Raw genomic sequence first — 13,998 nt, forward strand, 5'->3', positions numbered from 1 at the left:
GTCATTGGTGAGGGAACCCATCTTTGTTGACTGTGGTGGATGATGGTGACTACATTCTCATGAGTTAAAAACAAGGAACATAGCCTATCCAACAAGTAAGTGACATGAGTAAATTAGACTGGAATTAGTTCTGAGAGAAAAAATGGTAGTGTATGCAACCTAAATTCTCTAAGGACTACTGTTGCTCAGGCTGACGAGACACTGCTAGTACCTTTCAACTTGGGAGTGACGGGAAAAATCCTCTTCATTATGGTCAGTGGTGAGTCATGTGTAGGTAACCACTTCCATGTAACTGTTGTTTTGAGTTGATCTTCAACCCCTTAGGGTGAGAGAGAGTTTGTTTCTTATTTATAAGCAGTAATATGAGAAATGAAAGTGATTGAAGCATAGTTTATCAAGTGATGATTATTGATTCCAAAAAGCCTTGGTAACATTTCTACGAGGGGCACTATTAAGAGCTGAAATTGGCTTTGGCAAACATATGTGCTCAGTCTCTCAGTTGTGTCCGACTCCTTGCGACCCCATAGACTGCAGCCCACCAGGGTCCTCTGTCCATGGGGATTCTCCAAGCAAGAATACTGGAGTGGGTTTTCACGCCCTCCTCCAGGGGATCTTCTTAACCCAGGGATTGAACCCCAGGTCTCCTGCATTGTGGGCAGATCTTTACCATCTGAGCCACCAGGGAAGCCCAGAAAATCTCTTGAGTGTTTGTTTTCACAAAGTTGAGAGTGAACTGGGCACTCCAAGGAGCTGTGTACTAACCATGACTGACATCTAAAAGAAAGGGTTCCTCTGCATCACTCCATGGTTATTGTAAGCATTAAATACAATGTATTTCCTGGGAAAGAAAAGATCTGGGAACAATGTAAAGAGGCGCTCTCCTGCACATTAGTTTTATCCTTTTCAGCATATTTCAGTGTAAATGTAATGAACATCTGCTCTGTGCTAGGTGCTTTTAGCAGTGCAATAGTGGAAAAAATTAAGATTTGTCTCATAGTAATTTAGAGCAGCTTTATTGAGATATAATACGCATACTACACAATTTCCTTATTTAAATGTGTACAATTCAGTGGTCTTTAGTATATTCACAGACTTTACAATACTCAATTTAGTTCAGGACATATTTTTTTTTTTACTAAGCAATTACTTAGGTCCAGAGGGGGAAGAACTTCCTTGGCTCCATCCTTAGACCTGTTTCTTCCCTCAGAATATGGTACCTGCTATTTACTAAGCACCACCTGCTTTAGGTTCAGATCTGTGCCTAGTTACTTTATGGATGTTACCTCATTATATGCTACCAATAGCTGTGGAAATAAGTTTATTCCTTCCTTATATGCAATGACAATAATACCTAAATACCTAGCATTTATTGAGTATAGTTATCTTATTATATGGAAATGTATTTCTATAATCCCATTTTCCTCTTCACTCCCTTTCCTGCCAGTGATTAATTCTGTACCTTTTTTTTTTAACTCCAGCTTTTGTCCCATGCTCTTCCTCTAGCTCTTGATGCCTACTGGGCTTTGTGTGTGTGTGTGTGTGAAGAAGGGTAGAGATATAGGAGCAATTAAGATTTTTAAACTGACAAGAATCATAAAGTCTAGATGCTTTATTTATTTCATACAAATTTTTTATCAGGAGAGAAAGTTCCCATACACATACAGACAAGGTGAATGCAAGACTACTAGTGGGCTATGGCCAATAATAGGTGCTTCAAGCTCTCAGTTCTGATTTGTAGCTCTCAGAGCTACAAGTGCATTTTCCTTTTATAAACTTTTAGGTGTTTATTATTTTCCATCTAAGATTTGCCTTTTTAAGAGGGACCTAACTATCTGACCAGTTAGCCAGCTTCTCTGTAATATGAGATAATTCTTGTGCGTTTCTATAACAAACTAGTCCTCTTGTTTAAAAAAAAATGTAAAAACAAATCATTTTTAAGTGCCACATGAGAAATGTGTGTGACTATGTGCTAAAGTGTCAGTGGTAAGGATAAGGAATAGAAAAGGTTTCTGTAACTTTGACAGATGTATTTGGTGTTCAGTCGCTCAGTCGCCAACTCTTTGCTGCCCCTCGGACTGCAGCACACCAGACTTCCCTGTCCTTTGCCATCTCCCGGAGCTTGCTCAAACTCATGTCCATTGAGTCGGTGATGCCATCCAACTATGTAGAAGAAGAAAGAAAACAATTTTTTCTCAAAACACAGTACGCAGAAATATTCAGGTTGCCTAACTTTTTGGCATTGATTTAGATATTTTATATATTCTCTGGTAAACAATTAATAATGGAGCCAATTTCTCTATTATTTCTAAATTTAGGGATAATGAATTTTTGTTGTTGTTGTATATGTTTTTTAAGCTGTGGGAAGAGGTTTGCTAATGTAAGTGTCAATTAAAAGAAAAGCTTTACCATTCTTATAATTAATAATTAAATCTGAACTATCTTAAATGAAGGGTATAAATGAGTAAGAAGCTGAAGTGTTCATTTTAAAATTAAATCTTTATACCACTTTTACTGTTTTTTAATTAAAAAAGAAAACCGTTTGAATCTGTAATTTCAGGTCAGTTCCTTTGATAATTATTTCTATAATGTTTGGTATTTTTTTTAAAACAGAGATAATTAATGTATTTTATTTGTCCATCTCAGCTTCATATACTGTCATTCTGTTTTGATATTTTTCTCCAGTGATATACAAAGAAACAGGTTCTAATGATTTTTATTTTATTTTTTTTCTAGGAGTCAGAGAATAATAAGTTATGTTCCCTATATTCCTTCCGAAATACCTCTACCTCACCACATAAGCCTGACGAAGGGAGTCGGGACCGCGAGATAATGACCAGTGTTACTTTTGGAACCCCAGAACGCCGCAAAGGGAGCCTTGCCGATGTGGTGGACACACTGAAACAGAAGAAGCTTGAGGAAATGACTCGGACTGAACAAGAGGGTATGTGTGGACTTAACTGTTGGGCTTTATTCTTTTAAAGATTCCAGCTTAAAAAAAAAAATGAGTGGGATTTCAAGGGCCAGAGAAGTGCATAATTGGCACTAGCAAGGAAAAAGTTATTCAGAGGTTACCATGGTGATGGCAGATTGTGATCCATTAGAAGTGTTAGGCAGATAGTTCCATTTTTCTACAACTCTGTGCATTTTACTTGATTCTTATAATAACAAATCAAGGTTTTAAACTGACTTTAAGCCTTGCTCTGGAAAAAGGTAGTATAGGTATTTTCTCAGCTGCAACACTGTTTTTCATTTTTTCCTCCCATATTTCCTTTTAATGGATAGTATTTTATTATGAAGATATCAACTGTTTAAAAAGAAAAAAAGCCTAATGTATTTATCCTTATTTTTACAAATATTACAAACTTCTAAATATTATTATTTTACTTTCAAATGTTGTAGAATTGAGAGTTGAGGGTTTCTAATATTGTTAAAACAGTGTTCAAGGAGAGAATTCTTTGACACATGACATCTACTGAGACATCCACCTTCTCTCCTCTCTCTACAAGAGTCCACTTAGGTTAACCTAGGTCCTAAAAAGTAAATGAAAGGAGACTCTCTAATAATATGCTTAAATTAATCAACTCTAAGTGATTGCTATCCTGTGTATGTTCTTTCATTTTTTATGTACAGATTTTAGACTTTAAAATATAGAGTAATTAATGGCTCTGAATCACTACTTATATGTAAGTTAAATTTAAACCTCTGTGGTACTGTAGGGAAATGGGGATTTGATATAAGGGAATTTTTCATGTAACTTAATTTTATTCCATAAAAGGCTCAAAAATTTAAGAATTTCAGATTAACTTTTGTTACCTGTCCACAACATCAGCAATCTTGATGGAAGTTTCTGAAATGTATTACGTTTCCCAGGCTTACTAACTAGATTATATGGTACAAAATGTAAATTTTTTTGATGACTCAGGGTCATGAGGCAGTAGACTATAAACTCCAATTCCTGTCTAACAATTGTGTGACCCTGGGTAAATTTTTCAATCTCCCTCAATCTCAAAATTTAAAATTTTGTATGGTAGTAACCTGACTTCTTAAACATTTTGAGAATTAACTATAATAATTAATATGGGTCATTTGAGGTATTGTGATGATTGTTGTATCATAAATGTCAATTACTTTACCATGCTCTAATGTAATGATGCCCCCAGAGATCTTTGAGATGATTAGGACAGTTGCTTTACAGTTATTTTTCTGCAATTATGAAACTTTGGAGTTCCTATGTGTGCTTGATTTAGATATCCTTTTTGGCACGCGTGTGTGTGCACGTGTGTGTGTGTGTGTGTTGGTTTCTCTTTCTTTAATATCAGATTTCAGGCTATAACTTCTTACTTAGTTGTAAATAATTTCTAATTTCCCTCTTATCTTTATCTTTCAGTTATTTAATTAGATGATCATAACACTCTAGACACTATTTAAAATATGAATGCACGTTTCTGGGTGAGTTTATGAGAGATTCTGGGCAATATACATACTCTTCAGTTCATAGACTCTGTACTGACTCTTGGCTCTTCAGACTTTATACTTCTCATTTGTGCCTATGTTCTAGAATAACTGAGGTTGCCAGGTCAATAAACTCTGAATAAATGAGATTGCTTGATTACTTTTGTGATTCATCAAAAAGATGGTTTTAATTCTATAAGAAAGTACTTTTCAACATACTTTAGAGGGTTCTGTTATGTAAAAATAAAGAAGTTGATTTGTGATGATTTTTTAGGGGGAATGGTCTAGACTGTTAGCGAATTTAAACTCATTCTTCTCTTGCAAGCAATGATTAGTTTATTTTTCCTCTTCATTACTGTGTGTTATAGATTTGATTTAAGAGTGGCACTTTCAGTATGAGACCTCTCATTCAAGAGTCCTTTATCATTATATTCCTATTATTAAAGAATGTTTTTTACGTACATTACAGAACTTTGTTTTCTAAAGTACATATATTTTAGGTATCAGAAATTCAGACATTTTTAGTGCATATCAACATATATAGTCCACTAAGTACAAATATGAAATGATAAAAACTGTGCTCATCAAACCCACAGATTCCAAAAATCTAGGAGAAATGCTGAATATACTGTATGAAAGAAACAAAAACTTGAAAGTTTTTGACAAACCCAAAATATAAACTTTAACTCATCAAGATAAAATTTAATAGATGTTACTGTCAAGTCCAGAGGCTGTGACCAAAATTCCTATCTGCACAAGTAATTACTGGAGAAAATTTAAATAGCAGACACACGATTAAAAAAAAAAACCCACGTATGAGTTTTAGGTGATAGAGCAATGGAGTCAGGATGGTGAATATTGCCAAAAAATTGACAGTGCTATCCTAGTCAGCATTACAGAATTAATGTTTGTAATTACATACCTAGAAATACAGTATGTAAGATTCAAGAGGCCCCAGTCTCACTAAACATCTTGCTCAAGAGAATGCATCTCAAGTATTGTGTTAAGGTGAGAATTACTACACTTTAAGAGGAACTCAGAAGCATTGGAATATTCTCAGAGAACAATCAATATGAGAACAGATACAGTAATATAAGAAGAAGAATAATGGGAGGAACTAGTAATATTATCATAAATATTATATATCACATATTTTACTTTATAATAGGACCAACTACCTAACAGTGTAGTTGTCCAGGTATGGAAAACTTTCTTTGGAAGGCAATAAATTACCTTTGGAGGTATGCAGAAATCTTAATTGCTATCTTTAAAGGTTATTGTAGAGGAGAGGTGATTGGTCTTTTTCTTCCAAGACTATGAATTTTTATGAACTAAATATGCTTATTTAGTATTCTGTAGTTCATGGCATATTTTTAATAGCCCTAATCAAGAGCTTCATAGTATCATGATTATTTTTCTACAAGTTTTTTTTCTTATTATGCAAGGTGCTACATTAGAACTGAGGGATTCTTACCATGATGCTTTATTTTTTTGGCTGTGGATCCCTTTGGTGGGTTGATGATGCCTACAGGTCTATCCTTATTTTAAATGCATAAAGTAAAATTCATGGAATTATAGAGAAAATGAATTATATTAAAATGTTAATTTAAAAATGTTGTGATATGGCAGGAAGTACTATTTTACTAATGGATTAAACACAAGATCTAGTGGAAGGACTAAAAATATATGTGATAAGCATAAAAGGTATTTTGAGATAATCTTCAAGTACAATGTAATCTATATATTATTATTCTATTGATTATAATCTCACAGATACTATGAATTTATTATTTGTTGCCTGCTTTGATAATTTAAAGAAATCACATTTTCAGTTAAAAATATTGGTGAAAAATATCTTTTTTCCATCCAAATTTGCAGACTTCCTGAATGCTATGGATAAATTCGGGGTCTGTGGAACCTAGGTGAAGAACCACTATGCTACATGATATTGCATACCTATCATGAGTAAAGCAGAGGTCTCTAAACTTAGAGAGTTTATATTCTAGTAAAAGGTATAAAACACAGACAAAATGAACTCTAATTCAGTGTTGTTTAATATGTCGTTTAAAGTTCCATGAGTGCTATGTAGATAAAATGTTATAGGAGTTTACAATATAGATTGTGCCTGCCTAGGAAACCATGGAAAGGTTCTCTAGGAAAAGTGGGTCGTAACTGGTTGGAGAATGAAAGAAAGTATACAGGCAGAAATGGAGGGGAGGGACATTTCAGTCAAAAGGAACAGGCAGAGCGCTTTAAAACAGCAGAGAGTTCGAGTTCTACTTTAAAGTATATGAAGATGCATATGCAGTGTAAAACTGAAAAAGTTGGTTCTGTTCATCACAGAGGCCCTTTAATTCTTGGCTTAGAAATTTGAACTTTATACTGAAGGTTATGGGGGAACTATTGACTATTTTTTAGCACAATAAATTGATAGAGTAGAGCTTTCCTCCAAGAAAGTTAATCTGGCAGCACTGTGTTGGATGTATGGGAGTACAGAGAGACATTAAAGAAATTGTTTCAGGCTAGAGATAATGAGGGCCTGAACTAAGGCAGCAGAAACAAGAGAGGAAAAAGGGGTGCATATGGAAAAGATAATAGGAGATAGAACTCTTAGGACTCAACATTTAAAGTGAGGGTATCAATAGAGAGGAGTTGTTTAAAGGTAGCTTAGAGTGAGTAGTAGGATGGAACTATAGTTAATGAGAAAAGTAGAGCAAAATGTTTTGGAGATTGGAGTAATGAGGATTCCTATTTTTTATTTTGAGTTTGATTCCTAATTTTAACTACTTGCTTGGAGCAATGGAACAGAACAGTAGGATGGGAGAATCAAAATAATTATAGTAAAGGTCATTAATAAGCTTTGATAGATTTATGATTTTATAATAATTATATTCTAGTTCCAAGGAAGTATAATAGCTCCACCAATATTTGCCTGACTTGGACTTTTTAAAGCCCCATCTCCTTATTTGGGACATCGCTTATCCCATGGGATATATAAAAGCTTTCAGATGCATTACTCGCCTCTTCCTCACTTCTACTTCCTGGTTTGAAGGCCATACTTCATGAGTGGCAAGCTTGTGTGACTGACATAATGAATGACCTTCCTGAGTCACTCTAGTCCTGGAATATGTTTTGACTCTATCAGACTAAATACCCTCCACCCCCACTTCGTCTCGTATACAGGAACTGATCTATAAAAAGTTTATTTATTGTGGTCTATTTTAAAACAATATCTACATGATAAAACAAAAACTCTCCAAAGAATAATAGGGAAGTTATTCTCTTACAGGTGGATTCTTTGATTAACCAAATAATTGTCCACTATTTTATGTGCCATTCTCTCAAGGAATATCCTCTCCAGAGCAGTGATTTGACTGGATTGCTGAAGCACTGATGAACCAAGGTGTTGTGTCTGAAGTGCTTCCTCTGAAAGTAAGATTTGTGGGAAAATAGGCAAGGTTTCTATTTTCTTGTAAATTTAACTCTGATTTTTTTTCTGCCATATCTAGATACATTGGCAGGTAGATAGATAGATATGTGTGCAGATACATGGAAAAATGGATGGATAGAATGAATATCAAAATCTACATTTTAAAACTGCTGATATTGGTGGATATAATATGCAGAAAGACTGATTAATAGATTCAGGTTTAAATGCTTCTAAGATAAAAATCCTTCAGTTGGGGTTAAATGATGAATTTTAGTTATCCTTGTATCACCCATCTTGTTGCCAATGTAGCTGGGCTCTAACATAAGCGACAGTTGTCAGAAAATGAATACTTTAAAAAGGACTTCTATATCTAAATACATATATTTAATCAGAGAGTCCTTTGGCTTCTGAAAATAAGTTGTCTAATGAGAATTTCATTTGAGCAGCTGTGACTGAGGAGGTCAACAGGCATTGCCTAGGAGAATATGGCCCAGCTGGTTAAATCTGGTTGTTGTCGTGATTTAAATGGTCAAGTGCTGCTTGTAATCCAGGACCGTCTGTTTGTAAAGGGAAGAGTGAGTGCTTCAGCATAATGTACAGCTGTTTTAATCTCTCTTTAATAATAGTGCTTCAGCCACTATCATGTCTCGTGCATCATACTACTAAGTATATGATCCTAGACTGGATGAACTGGTTTGGGACAGGTCCTGGAGTCATGTGAGATTGCAGAGAAAGGGATATAAACAGCTCTCACAAAATAAGAGTTTCTTTCTTTTTCCTCCTTTAAGAGACTTATATTTTAGGTGGTAATTATTGTGATCAAGAGGGAGTGATGAAACTTGCAGTTAAAAATATTAGAATAAATGTGCTATATTTGATAGAGGCCATAAGCTTAAAGGGAAATATGCAGGGTTTAGGTACAATGTCATAGAATGTATGCTGGTCAGAAATTAGAGTATTTGTCCAGTGAAATTGTGCTTCAAGATATGATAATAATGAAAGTATGTGGATTCATTTGACTGTTTATGTGGAGAAAGGGCAGGAGCATTTGAGCTTTGGATTCCTGGTGGGATAGGCTTTCCAATGGATTATGCAGCTGTTGCCCAGCACAAGAATGAACACGTGTTTATGTATCTGATGGATTATTATCATTATTCACATCTCTAAACAATAATTTGGATTTCTACATATATTTTCACTGAATTATATTTAGTAAGCATATATGTTGGTATGTATTGCTTATCTGATGTCAATAGCTTTTGCTGTACTAAAAGAGGAGTGTGATATAGTTTAAACAATGGGAAAACTCATTTTTGAAAGTCATATGTTTTTTGAGTGAGCTAGATCTGGGTTTGAATGTAAGTTCTAATATTTAGCAAGGTAGTATAGTATACTGATTGAGTGTGGACTCTGGATCTAGGCTGTCTCAGCCTCAGTTTAGCATTTGCCAGTTGGATGACATTGGGCACCCCTCTGTGTTTTCTCAGCCAAATATTGGACATAGTTATAGAGCTATCATGAAAAGAAAAAGATTTAGTTAATGCAACTAAAACATTTAGAGCATTACCAGTGCATAGTAAGTGCTCAATAAATGTAGCCAACTTTATTTTCTAGTCTTAGGCAAATAATTTTATCCTTTTGTGCTTCAGTTCCCTCATCTGTAAAACTGGATAAATGGTATCTACCTTTCAGGGTTGTGTCAGAATTTGATGCTATATATATATATATATATATACACACACACACACATATATATATATATATAAACATAGCTTATATAACTATAATTATGATTACTATTGCTATTATAACTACTATTACTGATGTCATTTGAAGAACGTTTTTTAAAGAGAAATATTTTAGGAGTCTTATCCTGTACCACAGACAGAACCATAGGAAATGTCCCATGGTGTGAGGGGATTTAACATTTGGCAGCAATGACGTACTTATTTTCTGGAAGAGCAATTCAGCTTAACTCTCCTTTCAGGCTTTTTGGAAAAGCTGATACTAAAGTTTCCCCGCTGGAAGCCAATCTTCCCTGCTGAGAAATATGTGGAATATGGTGTTGTCAGTGAGAGAGCTGGTAAAGACTTGGATGAGGTTTTCAGATAATACCCAGTTAAAAGTACTGTGTTCCTGTTAAAGAAAAAAAATCTGTTAAAAGCCCATGCTAAAAAATATAAAAGTTTAACATTCATACCATGCTAGAGCATTAAAAGAATCTTTTAAAGCAAATTTTATGGATATTAGGTTTTTCAGTTCAGTTCAGTTCAGTCGCTCAGTCGTGTCTGACTCTTTGCCACCCATAAACCGCAGCACACCAAGCCTCCCTGTCCATCACCAACTGCCAGAGTTCACCCAAACCCATGTCCATTGAGTTGCTGATGCCATCCAACCATCTCATCCTCTGTCATCCCCTTCTCCTCCTGCCTTCAATCTTTCCCAGCATCAGGGTCTTTTCCAATGAGTCAGCTCTTCACATCAGGTGGCCAAAGTATTGGAGTTTCAGCTTCAACATCAGTCCTTCCAATGAACACCCAGGACTGATCTCCTTTAGGTTTTTGCCACTGTTCTAATTGAAGGTTATATTGGTGAAATATTTAGAATACCAAGATCCAAATCTTTCTTTATATTTTTCATTTATGGGAGAAGGTTTTGGACTTTTGCATAAAAACACATTAAGTATTTATTATGAAGTCCCCAGAATTATTATTTTAAGTAAGTTGGAAATTACAGGTTATTTAAGTGCTGAAGTTACCCAAGATCACTCCTACTCTGGGTGAAGAAGCAATCAGATATTCAGAGCAATGCTGATATAACTTCATTTTCATTCACTTTTTCTTCTCTTTAAAGTGTAGCTTTACTCTCTTATAATGTTTGGGTCCTCGATCCTATTTTAAAGATTTTGTATTGTATGCATAGCAAATACTAATCTAGTACCAAATAATTTAAATATACATTTCTGCAAGTATTGTACAATTAGGGATCAAAATGAGGAACTGAAACTACTGTTTCATATTGAATTGTGGAAAAGAATAATGCTTCTTGTGTTTTTGTGTTAAGTATATTTGCTTTCTAATTCTTCAAAAACTGGTCATCCTCACATATCTTTATGAAGTATGTAATTAGCCTGAATCCTGTGAACCCAGACATTCTGGGCAAATATTTGTTTCAATTTGCTGTTGTTTTTCAACTCCCACTTTCAATATTGGCTGTATCCTAGTTGGTTGAATTCTTTTCTCAACTTCATTTTGTGTGTCTCTGCCTTGAAAAGATACTTCAAATTTCTTGGCCCATTTCTATCTCCTCAGACTTAAAAATTCTTTTCTTAAATTTTTTTCTCTATGAATGTTAAGAACAGATGCGGTCAGTTGCTTCTGATTTTTCTTCTTCCTGACCTGGGAAGCAAGAAGGTGTTCCTTGGCATTTTGTTAAGAGAATGCAACTTCCTCTCCATGGTTTGATGAAATTGAGTCATGGTCTCATATGAATTTTGAACTGGTGAAGTCAAAGTGGATCATTAGCATTTTTTTTTCAACTGAAAATTTGTTAGATAGCCTTATTCTGGAATTATTCTCAAAAGAATAGGGAGCAGTTTTAAAATCTATACATTTTTCTTGCATAATATATGTGTAAAATCCAAAGAAAAAATGAATAGAAAAGGAAGTGACAAACTTAAATCTGTGTTTATTATGTAATATTTGATTATATATATTATAAGGCATAAACATAAAACAAACACTTGTAAATTCATCATTCAGTTTGATGTTTTCTTTATCTATTCAATCCCTGTGTTTTCTACATAGATGTAACTACTGCCAGAACTTTGTGTTTAGAATCTTGTCTTTTTTTGTTTTCAAGCAGTTTTATATATGTTCCTAAATAATATGTAATTTAGCTTTGTTTCAGAACTTTATAAAAATGGTATTACACTGTAACCTTCTATGACTTATTTTTATACTCACAGTTATATTTCAAGATCAATTTGGTTCTGTGCAGCTCTAGTTCATTTTCACCCTTGTATGATATTCCACATGCTGTCCCACAGAATGCTATAGAGAAGTGTACTCTCCTGTTTACCGTCTGTGGACATTTGGATGATTTCCAGTTTGCTGCTAGTGCAAACAATGAGAGGTGAACATCCTTGTACCTATCTTGTGATACACACGTGCTTGAGCTTCTTCCTGGGGTATATTCCCAGGAGTGGAGCTGCTGTTGACAAGTTTGTATTATTCTTTCTACTCTGTTGGAAAACAGTACACAAAGAAATTGGAGCTTCAGTGTGTGTGTGTGTGTTATAATTCCCGAAAGCCTTAACTGTCTATACCTTTGGTTCCACCTTCCTCAAAACATCTAGCCCAGGCTTCCTTTTATTGCTGAGCTTTTCAGACACATGTAAGAGCCTTTGATGGACTCTTCACTGCAATTCGTCTTTTTCTTTTTCTTTTTGTTGTTTCTTAATAGAATGTCTTCAGTCCTTCTTTTAAGTATGAGCACCAGTGTATTGTCATCCTCCCTCTGGACTATGATTACTAGGTTTGTTAGGAAATACATTTTCTTTCCCATTTGATTCCTTTTCCTGATGTTTCTAGCTCTGTGTGATTTTTGAATTAAAGTAATTCCTAATCTCTAACCTTATCAGGTTCACATTAATTTTTTCTTAAATATCTGCTTCAAATTCATAATTAACCAGCAAACTCTTGATTATTGCCACTGTTCTAGCCATTCATATTGGAAAAGACATATTTTTCTATCTCAACAGTTGGCTTCTTAACTGGAAATCTTCACTTTTTCTTAAAATGTTTTGTATGGGAATCCTTTCTGATTCAGATTAGTCTGAATTTGATGTGCATTCTTGCTTGACTATGGTAACCTTCTGAGTAATACCTAATAATTATTTAATTAGTTAATTTGTCTTAGCATTAGTTTTTTAATTTAGAAAATGAAAATATTGGTTGAGCATTAAAGGCCACATTCTAAAATTCTGTGCTGCTTTGATTTTCTTTTATTAGAGTTTGGATCTGAATTTCAGCAGCCACTATCAGTAATTTTCTTTTTCAAATTGTTTTCACAGTAAAAGAGTCATCTGAACCAATATCATGATTCTTTTTCTGTTAACTGAAATTGTCCTTTACTATTTCCAGTCTTTTTTTTTTTTTCTGATTTTTTATAAAGATAGAGATAAAAGCTGCCATCCAGTTTTGATGTCTGAAAAAGTCATTGTCCAGGGAAGGTACTTATAGACAAAGCCATGGATAATTGGCTCAGAAAGTTCTGTACATGGTTTGAGAGGTTGGCAAATGGAGGGTGAGGTTAGTAGTGTGGCATGATCCAGAAGAAGCTAAAGGCCAATGATTCTACCTTTTGGCAGAGCTGTTAGTAAGGGGATTTGGGCCTTAGAGGGAATTCATGGCCATAGTTATTAGCCATATGAGGTTATGGTTTTAATGCTGAATAACTGTGACACTTAGATATCATAACTTTATTAATTTATGTCTTGAGGGTTTAAGTATAACTGAGGAGCCAACACTGAGAGGCCGGACAAGTTCACACACATGAGTCACAAAATATAGGTCATCCCCTAGCATTAGGAAGGAGGCAGAAGTTAGAGGCCTGTGGACTTCCCCAGTTGCTCTCATGTAGTGAATTTAAATCAGTAAATACAAATGGGTGGTTAAAATAAATGGAGATAAGATGAAGAATAGCTATGAAAAATGTGACAGAGTATTGAATTATTTTCAAGGCACTAGTGGTAACAGTGGTAGACTTACTTTGCTACTAATGTGTGATTTTTGAATGAAGGCAAACTATAATCAACATGTAGCTTTTAGGGTGGCTAATAAACTGTGAGCGCTGGGATTCCATTCTGCACCAAAATGCAGTGGAACTTAGCTTACCCTGGAATTTCATAGCAGATCCTTCAGAAATACCTCTAATCTTATACTTCTTGCTCCTGTCACAGGCATGGGAGAGATGGGAAATTTAAGAATTAACGCAAAAGCAATGTGTTGTTTTGGAGCAATCTCCCTTTGTTTTCAGGTGGGGAAAGGAGACTGGGGAAAACTGCCTAATGTACCTAATGTACAAAGTTCTAAAAACTATTCTTTGATCTTGAT

The 13,998-nt window shown here is 34.7% G+C and overlaps 1 protein-coding gene across 50 annotated transcripts in view; it reads left to right on the forward strand.

Annotated features, from left to right (window-relative positions):
* SOX6 (SRY-box transcription factor 6) overlaps positions 1 to 13,998 on the forward strand; it is a 719,879-nt gene that overhangs the window by 330,784 nt on the left and 375,097 nt on the right. For all 50 annotated transcript variants that reach the window (XM_086339827.1, XM_086339833.1, XM_086339855.1 and 47 more), the window contains one exon: positions 2,734 to 2,941. In XM_086339827.1, the coding sequence (XP_086195953.1) occupies positions 2,734 to 2,941 (208 nt within the window). The remainder of the gene's footprint in view (positions 1 to 2,733; positions 2,942 to 13,998) is intronic.

The sequence above is a fragment of the Bos grunniens genome, chromosome 15 (genome assembly GCF_055505025.1).
Source record: "Bos grunniens cultivar Pamir isolate PY7600 chromosome 15, Bosgru_T2T1.0, whole genome shotgun sequence".
NCBI classification, from domain to species: domain Eukaryota; kingdom Metazoa; phylum Chordata; class Mammalia; order Artiodactyla; family Bovidae; genus Bos; species Bos grunniens.